Source organism: Diadema antillarum, unplaced genomic scaffold, assembly GCF_040938485.1.
Source record: "Diadema antillarum isolate AM-2024a unplaced genomic scaffold, OU_Dant_1.0 seq00000343_RagTag, whole genome shotgun sequence".
In the NCBI taxonomy this organism is placed as follows: Eukaryota; Metazoa; Echinodermata; class Echinoidea; order Diadematoida; family Diadematidae; genus Diadema; species Diadema antillarum.
In genome coordinates, this window is record NW_027271355.1 from 12140 (window position 1) to 25235 (window position 13096).

Genomic DNA, 13096 nt, shown 5'->3' on the forward strand with positions numbered 1-13096 from the left:
TTTTTGTGTGTGTGTGTGTGATCTGAGCACAACTGGTTATATACAGTCAACTTCTCTATAAACCTTAAGTTAAACTGCCAGCAATCAGTTGATTGTATATCTTTAAATGTAATCTTCAATGTACCCATGACAAATGTCTGGGAGTATGTGTCTGTCTTTGTCTCCTATTTGTTTTGTTTTTTAAGTTTTGTTGACTGCCTTCATTTGTTTGAATGAATTATTTACATATATTGCAGACTTAGTACTAAAGTCTTTAATGCAGCATGACTTATGCCAACAAAGATTGTTGTGTAGCATATGACCAGATTTAAATGATTTCTTGGTTGAGAGAGGTTTGCTGGCTGCACTTTGCTTTGGCTTTTACAAGATTCACATTGAAAGCATAGAAATATGCATGGCATTATGATTAAAAGACACACATTGTGCCCACTATAAACATTACTGGTGTACCTTGAGTCAAACTTGGAATTCCTTGGAATATCAAGTATGCATTCTGTGTAGAACCCTGTCGTTGCATGTTGGATGTCGTTTAAGATCCGTAATAGAATATGAAATGTACTGAATTGTGAGAAAATGTTTGTGTCAGCCACTGTTCCTGAATGAAGATAATGTTTGTGCATGTTTTAAAACCGTGTAAACACAGATTTTGGAGAGGAGGTCTAGTTCTTTACAGTCAGAACACGCCAGATGGAGCTCCAATCAGGTACAATGTATCACTCGTCAGTTACTCATCGACGCGCATTCCATCTACATCTATTCGCATCTTTCTATCAGCATGTATAGGAATAGAAATAGTGCACACATACAATGTACATGTATACATCCCTTTTCCCGCAATACGGGTCTGTGTACTAATTAACCTTTAAATTGCAAGACTAATTAAACCCGAGCTGTTGTGTATGGATTATTAGTGCTGTAACGAAGTCAGATCATCTCCAGTTGGTTTGACATGTGTAATGGTATGCTTTATATAGAAAGCTGTTTATTTTCTGCTGCTGAAACTGATGCTGTTTGCTATCTGTAGCATTTGCTTGCTGCCTGTGCACACCTTAATGAGGTGAGCAATACCCATAGCAACTGTGCTACTGCAACTATTAGGATCTATGAATACATGAAGCTTACTGGGTAGAAGATGGCACTTCATAAGTACACTGTACATCCTCACAAGTGTTATACAGTGTGTACACAGGATTTGTGTTCTTGCCCTGATTTGAAGAGGCTACTTCTACATTAGAGAGTGCATCAGTTGTACTGTAGTCAGTTATTGTCATTTCCAAATTAATACAAATTTATAGAACACAAATTTGTTTACACTGCCTACAATGTATGCTGCTCAGGAAAGACTGACCAGCTCTGTAAACATTCATTGTAACTACCTGTTTTCCAGTTCCCCAATATTTTTGTTTATGTATTTTTCTTCATTTGTAATAATATACATTGTATATAATGCTAGGCTTGACAGTACATTTAACATTCACTCTAACACCTGATAAAACTTTTGTTTGTCAATTCTTGTGAAATTGACCAACATGTTGCCTTAAGACATGCATTGATTGGTGTCGTATCACATGTACATGTAGGCCATATGAGACCGTGCACCTCAAAACGAACATAAAGTCGCACACACTGATTTTGCGTGAGGACTGAAAATAAGTGAAATGGGTCAACCTAGCCGAACTTGACTTTTTCATATTTTCTGAAAGAGCAGGTCTTCTTTTACATTATGCTAAAATTTGGTATCATAAAACGGGCAGGAAAGTGTGTTTTTTTAGCAGTTTATCTCGAACATTTTTGGTAGAATAATGTGATTAGGTGTGTCTTTAGAATCCCTTTTTCATTTATGAAAAACCTTGTCCACACTCTTCATTTTCAACTCTAATAACTTTTGAAAGGATAGTGCTACTGCTTTGAAAGTTGGCAGTAATTATGGACAGAATGTGTTAATGAGGCATGCTTAATTTCAGTTTAATCTGATAATCCCTTCATTGTTGTTACTCTGGTGGTTTACTTCCTGTTTTTTGTCCCATTCATCACACAGCCAGCACGGTTTGGTAAAGATTAAGCGCTTGAATAGACACTGTACTTCAGAGCCTCTTTTCTCAGTTCACACTTTTCCTGAGTTTGTGCTTTCTTTCCAATATTTAGATAGGTTAGGAAAGTCCATTTGATTTGAGTTATACATGTACATCATTTTAAAGCTTAAAGTCTGCTCTTTTAGAATATGGTCTTAACTAAAAATTTATGTCTGGCGACTTTTTGTTTTGAGGTGCAGGGTCACATATACAGAAAAAGCATTACATGGTACAGTTCAAATCAATGTTAAATGCTCTGAATCCACAAAGTGTTCATAGTAACTATTAGTGATATATATCTCTGAGCATCAAATAAACCCCTGAAAGGTACAATATACATGTAGTTTAAGGGTGACTAGAGTAGGCCGTTCATATGTACAGGTGTACAATTGTATATCTTGAAAGCCAGTTACATGTACATTTAGTAGCAAAATATCACTCTCGAAGATGCTTTCATTTTTTTGTAGGCATTAATTAATGTTGCATGCTTTTGTACAGTGAGATTTATTGAAGTGGCAATCATTCTATCAGCAACCATCTGTATATAGTTGCCATTATTTAAAGTTTACCAAAGTTGTCCATCTTACAGTGCATACTAACCTGTTATAGTGGTCAATTTATCTGTACCCTAGAGTGACTATCATGGACAACTTTGACTATACATGTATGGTACTGTGTACACATGTTGTTGTACTATCCTGTCCTCGGGTCCATGATACATAGCTGTGAGTTTGTTGTTCTTGTTGACTAGATCATTTTATATTTCAGTCAAAAAGAGTCAAGATTTTGATGTGAAGTCCTAGGGCACTTGAAGCAAGTATAAAGTACATGTAGCAGTAAAATCAATGTTTTAAACATGCTTAAAACTATATGCTGCTTTTATTGCTTTTTCTTGTTGAGAAGCTTTTACCCTAACCTGTTCAGGACAGGCTGATAATGCTACAACACACATTTCTCATATACACCTGCCTGAGTATATACTCGGGACTCGTCTTCAATGAGTTAAGACTAATTTTTATTTGTGCTTAGCAGCCTAAACTGCTACATGTTGCATGCATTCAGGAAATCTTGGAGGATGTCCTGAGCTTTCATTGTAGCCAACAAAGAGGCGTATTTATTCATTCACAGACATTGTAAACTTCTACTGTGTTTCAGTGCTTAGATATTCTGCATAGTGTGGTACAGTAGCTTGATTGATTATATCTTTTTGCAAACCAGACAGTTACATCTTGTTTTCTTCCCATATCTCCATTGTTCCACAGGAGGCTCACTGAAAAATTAAATATCTCCATGACCTATCAAAAGAACATGAAAGGATCCCCAGTTAGAAATAAGTTTTGCCCAATGAAATGAATATAACACACAGAGAATCTCCTTGAAAGCATCCTGGAATTTTGACTGATTTAGATGTATGTGAATGTTGGAACCCCCCTTGTATCTCAGTGTGTTACAGAGCAGAGCTGCATTTAAAAGTAACATTGTGCATTCAGTAGTGAGGATATTGTTCGCTACACTGTACTTGCCATGTCACTCAGTTACATTGTACATGATGTAAAAAATTCCACATCCTGGATAGTGACAGCCTATGTTTACCTTCTTTACATCATCTCAACTTTTCATCTTACATGTCGCACAGTGCTAGGTGACAACAATGTTGAAATGTCCAGGAAAAACAAGTTCCAACAGTATTCAGTCCAGATTTGTGAGTACCCCTTGGTACATGTAAAGAAAGACTTTGCATTAAGCAGGCATTAACTGAATTATCTCCTCATCTTGTTTGCTTTTTTTCCTGTCTCCTGTGGTGAATGTGTAGAACTGTCTTCCTCTGTCAGCAGCCTGGTTCAAAGGTGACGCCCACAACCCCACGCCGCAGTGCCCGTCCCGCGTCCAGGTGCAGGTCATGCACACCAACACCTGGGCGAGGGCGCCCTTGCAGACCATGAAGGTGGAAACCAAGAAGGTTTCCGACAACAACGGATGGCTGGTGTCGTGCCCAGAATCAGGTATGGCAGGCTTTCATGTCTACTTGAGAGATCACTAACATTATTTCACCTTTCAAAAAGCAGCATGCAAGTCAAATGCATTGAAGTTGTGCGCAGTGCGCCATCAAAACTGTTACAGTCAGAACAATTCTTCGTGCTTCATTCATACGTGGAGAGAGTGCCTTCATCACATTTGGGCTTTAATCAGTGTACATAAAATATTGGTTTTATTGCTGTTATGAAATTAATGAATTAAATTGATGTTGTCATGCCCATTGTAATGTCAGATAAATTCTTTTGATTTCGTTGCTGTAATGTGAGAGATTCTGTTTGTTTGTTTTTTCCATATTTGGATGTTTGCCGTTTGTACATTGGTTTCTGTGTTTGTTTGTTTGTTTAATGCATTAGTGTCATGGCTGGGAGTTCATATCCCAGAGGAAAACAGATGTATGGACATTCTGGAGCTTGTGGAGAATGAAAACCTGCTCAAGTAAGTTTCAGTTACACCATGTGAAGGCATCAAAAGTAATGTCCAGTAACATTACATGTAAATGGCCATAACATTTTGTTGAATTGTTATCAAGGTTATTACCCGTAGATATCCTTAAACAATTACAATATCTTTATGCTGCTGACCTAATGCTTGATCATCATGTGAGTTGGACAAATCTAGTTGATATACTTGTGTTGTTCAAGTTTGGACAAAAATTTAATGCCACCCAGTTCACTTTAAAGATCACAAATATTTGATTTTCACTAGTATCAACATACAACTCATATATATATATATTGTTGTTGTTGTTGTTGCTATGACAGCAAGCAGTTTTGATTAATAGACTCTTGAGTTATGCTATGTATTTTTTCAAATGAAAACAATGATATATCTCATTTCAGATATTTGAATTTCAAATTTCCCTGAAGTATTTGATTTTGGAAATGAAAATTGGAATGAAAAGTGGACAAATATGAGGTGACTGATTAAACTGAACTAATTTAAATAAAACTGAGGTGAGGAAATGTGAATCCCTCACACATTATATTCTTTCTTCCAGATTTCACTCACACACCTTGAAGTTGTACTGCTGCGTCTGTTCCCATGGTAACCACCATGTTGCCCATGCCTTGGTCAATCATGTCAATGAGGATCAGTTGATGTACTGTTTACAGTGTCCCTGTGAGTACAGTGTATAATCCTGTTTCTGGTTTTTGGGGGGGTTTTTTGACAAAGTTTTGTAGCGTATTTTAAAAGATCAGCCCATTTACAGATTAGTTTCAGAATTCCAAAGTGTGAAAATAATCATGTTATTTTGAGAGCTTCTGCTCAGAAACTTTCACAATCTTTTATACTTTTAGAGTAGCAGAAATAGTCTACATCAAATTTCCTTTTGAAAATGTCTTTCTTGGAGATGTCTGGAGGCCATGTAAATCATACGGGAGTTAATAAGCAACAATGAAAATATTTTCTTCCTGGTCAAGAGTACATATCTTTATAAGATCTGAGCTGTTGATTTGATATGAAATCAGTCTGACAGGTCATATCTGTGCCCAATTTTTCTTTGAGCAAAACTTTGATTTTGATTATTAACATCTTCAGATCTACCACAGTGGCCTAATCTGAAGAAGAAATGTATGATTTTTTTTTTTTCCATGGCTGTGTCAAAATCTGCATGGGCTTATCACTCACACTTGGCTTCTTCCATTAATTTGATGGCGACTTTAAATAATGTAGTATATTGTGGTCATCTATTTCAACAAAAGATGCATTGATTTTACCTGTGTTCATTCCTTCTGTCCCTTTAATACATTGTTCACAGACATCTCAGGTCCTCTGAGAAGGGGATACTACAAGCTGCTCCATGCTCTTCATCTACAAACCCACGTCAGTGCAAGGTATGGGTCTTTTATACATGGTATTGTGTCATAAAATTCTGGAGTGGATCCCAATGAAATGATTAGCAGAGCCTCATATTAAGCATCTATTGTCACAATCATGAAGTTTGCTGAAGTCAGTGACTGGACTTTACATATGACTGCTAACAGATAGGAGTAAAATAAAGTGTAGTTTTCCTGTCTGTAGTGTGTGTCTGCTGGATAGGCTATATATCTTTCTGCACATATTTGTAGTGGTCATAGTTGATTAAAAATGTAACTTACATCAAAGTGCATAATTCTCAAATCAAAATCATGTTTAGCCATGTTGTTCCAAAGAAGGTTTAATAGCATAATGGTACAGTGTATACATGTTTAAAAATTATTGTAAGCATTGACGTAATATACAAATTATTGTACTCTTTGTGTGATAATCCAAGTAATGACAGACTGATGAAATTGATTATCTTTCAAAAAAGAATAGGCTAGGAAAAGATGAAATTGATTATCTTTCAAAAAAGAATAGGCTAGGAAAAAATGGATTTGCAAATGGAATTGGCCAAAGAGGAATACTGGTACCAATGGTTGCAAACAAGCTGAGTTAGTGCCTCAAGTGTACCTACTAGTACATATAATTGCTTAGAAATTACACTATATTGATACAACAGGAATATGTTGTCTACTGTTCATTTTATGCAAGACAATAGACCCAGGATCAATTCATCATGTTCTTGTTGTGCTGTTTATTGCATGCAGGTTAAAGACCCAAGATGAGTTCATTATCCCCCTGATGACCGGTGGTTCGAAGGCGATGGACGATGAACTGGACATCTCCAGCAGCATGTCCATCAAGAGAGCCCTGAGCACCACAAAGAGTGTGTCCATCAGACCACAGCTCAACATGGGACCTTCCACAGACAGGTGAGAAGAAGTGTCATGTATTCATTGTTTTCACATACATTTATATTATCATATCAGTGTTATCAGTTGTTACTTCAGCATCACATTGTCTATCCATTATGATCTGGTATTTCGTGCTTAGCATGTATGATTATATGCCTCGAGTATCATTTTCATGTATGTCAAGATAAAGCTAGCATGCGTTATGAGTGGATAATAATGTCGAAGTCTTTGTTGTTATGAGAGACATAGTGTAGTTTTGCAAGATCTTCTAATGTGCACCAAATTCAACCTTAAAATAGCTGTTAGTATGCACACGACACCAGTCAGATTTTTCCTCAAACTACAGGAGGGTTTGACAGTGGGAAATCAAAGGATGATCTGAATTGATTACTGAATTTTTATCAGAGTGCAAGATATCTTCCAGTTGCTTGAGAGAAAGTTTGTCTAATTGAATGTCATGAGTAGCTATAAATTAGTGATATGATTTCTCTGATTTTAATGTTCTGCTCTGACCTTGCAGCAGTTGATTTCCTTGGAAGACTCACTATAGTGCATTGCTAATGGAAAAAAAAAAGTGCATTGCAAAAGTGCATTGCAAATAGTGCATTGCAAATAGTGCATTGCAAATGGAAAAAATGAATGAATGAATGAATAGATAGATTAATGAAAATGCTTGTAGCTACACGTTAACCTGCGAATGTGCCAATTTTACTGAAGACGGTGTGCAAAGATTTGCTGATCAAGAACAGCACTGTAGCTCATGTAAAAGTGTAGCAACTACACATACATGTGTATATCTAAACATAATTCAAATGAAACTATCTGAATTAATCTTAAGGGATCTTTCACAGTGCATTTACAAAAGTTCTCTCTTCTTTGTGAAATGGACACCACTGCAGTAGCCACCAGAGCTTTGGTCAAAGCATCAAGGCTTCGGAGCAGGCCCCGCCCACCTGTAGCCTCTCCGTCCTCAAGCAACATGTCATCTCTTCACTTGGGGAAGCAGTGGCCCATGGTGTGTCGCACTGTCGTGACCCCATTGGTGGCAACTACAATAATCTCTTTGTGTAAGAGCAACTCTTCTTTCATTCCTACAGAAATACCCTACCATATGGTGTTACAATACTTATGATATCGGATATACTTTTTCTTTATGTCCAGCCATTGCAATTACGATGAGCTTTTCATTCTTGGTATCTGTGAATATGATTATGAATTAGTTAGAAAGTTTACCATTACCTCATAGTTATGATAAAGTCCGTGCATATTAGAATATTATTCAGCCCATGTGTACAATATTAGACCTGAATCAGCAGTACATCTCTGCATGCTGTAAATCTCCTAGAAAATCATGCCTTGTTGGGGTATTCTAAATCAGGGATTCCACTGAGAAATATTACTTCGCTGAAAAATAGCCAATAACTAGAAAAAGCTTTGCCCAAGCTGTCACTAAAACAACACAAACAAAATTCTTACTGGTTTATTGATATAATTGTGCTTTTGTTTTTCACCTGTCAATCAGCTATAAAGTTCTCTCTGTTGATGTAAACAAAATTCCACAATGCACTTTTCAGTGAGTCATCTACTATTGTATTTTCTGCCTTTAACACCTGTCCATAGAAAGGGAATGTTGTTCATCTTAGAAGTAAACAAAATAACAGAATGTTCATTCTAGTCAAGGATTTCACCATTGATGTAAACAAAGTTCCAGTGTCAAATGAGTCATCTGTTTTTAGCATTTAACACCTGTTAATCAAAACGGAATATTGTTCAGCTTAGAGGCAAACAAAATACCAGAATGTTCATTTCAGTAAAGGTTTTCACCATTGTTGTAAACAGGCTTTCACCATTGTTGTAAACAAAATTCCACAGTGTCATTTTCAAATGAGTCATCTATTGTTTGCCTTCAAAACACCTGTCCATTAAAAGGGAATATTGTTCAACTTTGCAGTAAACAAAATTACAGGATGTTCATTTCAAATACATTGGCAGTGTTCTCTTTGTTTCATGTTTATTGTCAAAGTGACAAGACACCTGCTGTGAAGAGGAAAGTAACAAGCTCTAAAGTCACAGGTGGCAGGTGTGGAGAGTACTGCTGGCACAATGCTATTCTAATTCTAAACACATTATGCAAAGTTTCTGAACTTGCAGTGACCTATTTCTGTATTTATCTTTTGCACTCACTGTGACTTTTCATGATGAAATATAATAAAGAGTTGTTTATGACATCATGTTAATGGTACTATTTTGTTTTGCAAACAGGCCTTTGTTACAACTCTGTGATGCTCTACTAGTCATGGGTGAGTTATCAGCCACTGTCAAAAAGTTCTTTTAAGTGATAATCCATTTCATCTCTCTTGTCTTGGAAGTATCTGATTTAAGTCTGCACTGAGCATTATACACATCATATATGTCACAGTTGGTTACCAGTTCGGTAGATGTATATTACCTCATGAATGGTTTTTGATTGGTAGTTAATGCAGATGCAAATTTTAGTTTCCCTTCATGTGAACAACACTGCAAATACATAACAGGGTTTGCCCATGTATGAATGCCAGTTTTATGAATGTCGCTACTGTCACATGAATTTCCAAAATTATGTGCTAACATCTTCCACCAACGAGTTGTTTTTAATCGCACCAGAAATACACTTATCCATGACACAAAACGCTGCATCTTTGTGTTACACTTGTCTCTTTTAAACCCTGTTGTATTCCCTTTATCCTTTGTTTGCAGGGGAATTTGATGATGATGACTTGAAAAGCCTCCTTATCTTGATCGATCCAGCAACCTTTGATGAAACGTACAAGAAAGGTATACAGACAGAAAGTTACTTGCAGTAGTTGAAGCATTTTACCAATTTCTGTATTGCATCATATAATTCCTATTCACAGCCATGTTATGGCATTGAGATGGTACAATAGAAGATGCCCTTGTAGTAAAGAGAAGGGGGTAAATGAAAATCTCCTCACTAAATCTGTTTATACTTTGAAGATAATGTGTGATGTTAAATCAGTATCAAATGTCATCTTTGAGACAGAGGCTATGATCTCCTATCTTTTGGTAGAAAGTGAAGTGTAATGTTGCAGATAAAGCAAACTAGTGGTCACTTTGAATCCTAGGGGTCAGCGAGACAGTGGGAATGCTACAGATGCATCTGGATGAGCCAGTCAAGCTAGCCATGTGCTTCCTCCTCCAGCACCTATGTGACAGTCAGCTCAGGCATCGTGTCGAGTCCATCATTAACTTCTCTGAAGACTTTGTTGCTGAATGCCAAGCTGTGAGTTACATATTCACCTTTCTATATTTCTCTTTCCTTTTGCCAAGCCATGAATGATATAAGCACCTCCCCCCCCTCCCCCCCCCCAAAAAAAAAACAGGTCATTCATCTCTGCGTCTCCATTAGTAGTGATGAATCTGAGGTAATTTTCAGGTACATGTAGTGTATGTTAAGGAGCAAATGTAAATTATTATACAAATGTACCACAATTGCACCATTGATTCGCTAGAAAATTACTGAGGCTTGTCTTTTGGTTTATGAGAAAATGAGATTTCCTCTTTCAATTCTACTCAGAAGCATTCCACTGAGAATCGACACACTTCCTTCATCTGTATTATATTGTGGCCAACATCTTGCTGCATTGCTTAGTTAATGCTCATTTTGAAGGGACATTTTAAAAGACTGTTTGAGTGTTCCACTAATTTGAAAAATATTCTTAGTACTTAAAGATGGATCTTTTTTGAAACAATGGTACATTTCACTGAAAGAAATAAGGCAAACTTCTAGCTTGTAGACACATTTCTTATTCCTCAATCACAAAGTGAATTTGAGGTTCCTAGCATACTCACGAAGTATGCATTCATAGTGGGACACTGTGAATACAGTGCACAATAATCCCTCACAAATACCCTGCATTAACACTAGCATGCCTAAAAATTCAAGCTTGTTTCCTTGACATTGTTGTTTCTTTCTACTTGTGTGATCAGGATCAACTGAGAAGATTTCTGGAAGTGAGGAACACAGACATGCCTCCTGTTATAGCAGCCAAGAAAACCAGAGAGTTCAGATCAACTCCTCAAGAACAGGTACAGTGTAAATAATAATAACAATTAACAAGGTATTACTTTGTATTACTGGCAGGCAGGTAGTTTTGATACATAGTTTGGTACCATGATGGCATCAAAAGCTGTGAAAACCCATCATCATCAAGGGCATCTAGCTGTTTCAACACCATGTGATTCAAAATTTTTCTTTTAAAAAAGTTTCACATTGCCAGGCATAACAATGAATTTACACTGCCATCATCTTTGTTAACTCCATGTGACATTCAATGAGACCGTACTGTTACTGTTATCTCATAACTATGGTAACAGATGCGGATGCTGCTGAACTTCAAGGAGGGCGACAGCGCCATGTGTCCTTGCCGGGAGGACCTGAGGGGCGTGCTGCAGGAGTTCCACACCACCCTGGCCATGCACTGTGGTGTGCATGAGACTCAGGAGGAGACTGGGGTAGAGAGCGGGTCGCTCATCCGCCGCTTCTTCTCCTGGCTCGGGGGCAAGAAAAAGGAGGCGAGTGCGGCAGGGTCTACCCTGCAGGAGAAGTTCTCTAGCGGTGAGTAAATGGACCCTTGGCTGGGGGATGGAAACATTGCGATGGACCCTTATTGAGACTTTCCTTTGTTTAGGTTGATGCTTTGTGCCTCTTTCAACAGTCTTCTATTGAGTATTTGCTTATTCAGTGAAAGTAAATTAATCTTTGCAGTAATTTGTCACTAATGTGCATTAAAGCCCGTGGAGATGCTCTATATTAACATTTCTTTTTTATGAAGAGTTGCTTTTCATTCATTTTGCCAAAATCAAAACGTTTGTTGAACTTCAAGAATTATTTTGTGTAGGAAGGTGTCTGTACACGTGTATATCTATCTGCATTGATGACTTAACATGTGCTGTAGTGGTAACTGAGCATTATTTTAAAATGTCATAAAAATGTTTCAATTTGTGTAGAAGAAGGGCAGTACTACTACAGCTATCATAAAGTGCCACTGCTGTACTTCTTCTTGAATGATGAAATTGGTCTCTATTTGGTTTTCACATGTTCATTTGACTCTAACTTGACAATCAAAACATCTTTCCAAAAAAATATATATATATCTTACAGATTCTCTGTCACACCTCATCTCCAACACCATGATCAAGTGGGCAGAGGAGAAGCACATCGAAGACCCAACACTAGTCAGAGAGATGTTCAACCTCCTCCACAGGCAGTATGATGGAGTAGGAGAGGTAATGACATTTGAGGAACTCTTTGCTTTGAGGGTGGTTTCTTTAGTTCTGTTTTTCCTCGGTTCTGTTGATATTTCTGTGTATATTGTCAGTTGATGTTTTAATTTGTCTTTGTTTTTTTGTCTTTGCTTTTCTTTCTAAAGAACAGAGCCCTGCTCAAATAACAATCTGTGTGTTTAATTGCTTTCTGTAGGCTCTATCTTCCTTTTAAGACCATGACATTATAGCGTTGGTGACCTTGTTTTGGAATCCAATTGGGCAAAGTTGTAGAGATTCTAGTTGCATGTACATTGTATGAGTGTCCTGGTTTTTGATTTGAGCATAAAAAAGGGAATTCATCATGATTTGCTGACAATTTGTGTTGACTTTTCTAGTGAAAATGGAGATTTAGTAGAAAATGCAGCCCTAGAATGGCTATATGTGATATCAAAGCTTGCTGAGAGTTGGCCCAGCTTAACGCCAAAAACAAACACTAAAATCTAATAGGGTTCATTATCAAAAATAAGGAATCAATTTAATGAACCAGGGAACTGACAGTACATGTTACTTTTAAGATCAAAATGTACATGTGAGCAAAAAAGAAAAAGAAAAAAGATAATTGCTTGAATAACTGGACAAGAGCTTGCTGTGAACAGAAGTCATTACCCTGCATTTTGCAGGTGATTTCAACAATATGTATGGTACCATTGGTACTTATGACCGATTGAAAGGCCACTGAATGAATTGTTAGGAGTATTCTGGATATATTCTGCCTTGTGATTACCATTCATGTGTTTCTGTTCTCCCTACCCTCCGAACAGCTGTGCCGTGCCTTGAACAAAACCTATGTAGTTAGTAACTGCCAGTGTGAGGACATTGTTCACCTTTTGACCTCTCTGGGTCAAATCAGGTCACTGCTGACCGTGCAGATGGGCTCTGTGGAAGAAGAAGCTCTCATCAAACACTTGTGGTAAGTGAGACAAAGGTCAGGTGTGAAACTCTTTG

The 13096-nt window shown here is 37.3% G+C and overlaps 1 protein-coding gene across 1 annotated transcript in view; it reads left to right on the top strand.

The window, feature by feature from the left end:
- Positions 1–13096, top strand: part of LOC139730913 (ryanodine receptor 2-like) — a 147998-nt gene that overhangs the window by 11529 nt on the left and 123373 nt on the right. Inside the window, exons 8-21 of the mRNA XM_071641792.1 lie at positions 644–703; positions 3886–4075; positions 4463–4544; positions 5107–5228; positions 5869–5944; positions 6680–6844; positions 7726–7893; positions 9089–9126; positions 9563–9640; positions 9949–10106; positions 10814–10912; positions 11201–11441; positions 11988–12112; positions 12913–13061. Coding sequence (XP_071497893.1) covers positions 644–703; positions 3886–4075; positions 4463–4544; positions 5107–5228; positions 5869–5944; positions 6680–6844; positions 7726–7893; positions 9089–9126; positions 9563–9640; positions 9949–10106; positions 10814–10912; positions 11201–11441; positions 11988–12112; positions 12913–13061 — 1751 coding nt within the window. The remainder of the gene's footprint in view (positions 1–643; positions 704–3885; positions 4076–4462; positions 4545–5106; positions 5229–5868; positions 5945–6679; positions 6845–7725; positions 7894–9088; positions 9127–9562; positions 9641–9948; positions 10107–10813; positions 10913–11200; positions 11442–11987; positions 12113–12912; positions 13062–13096) is intronic.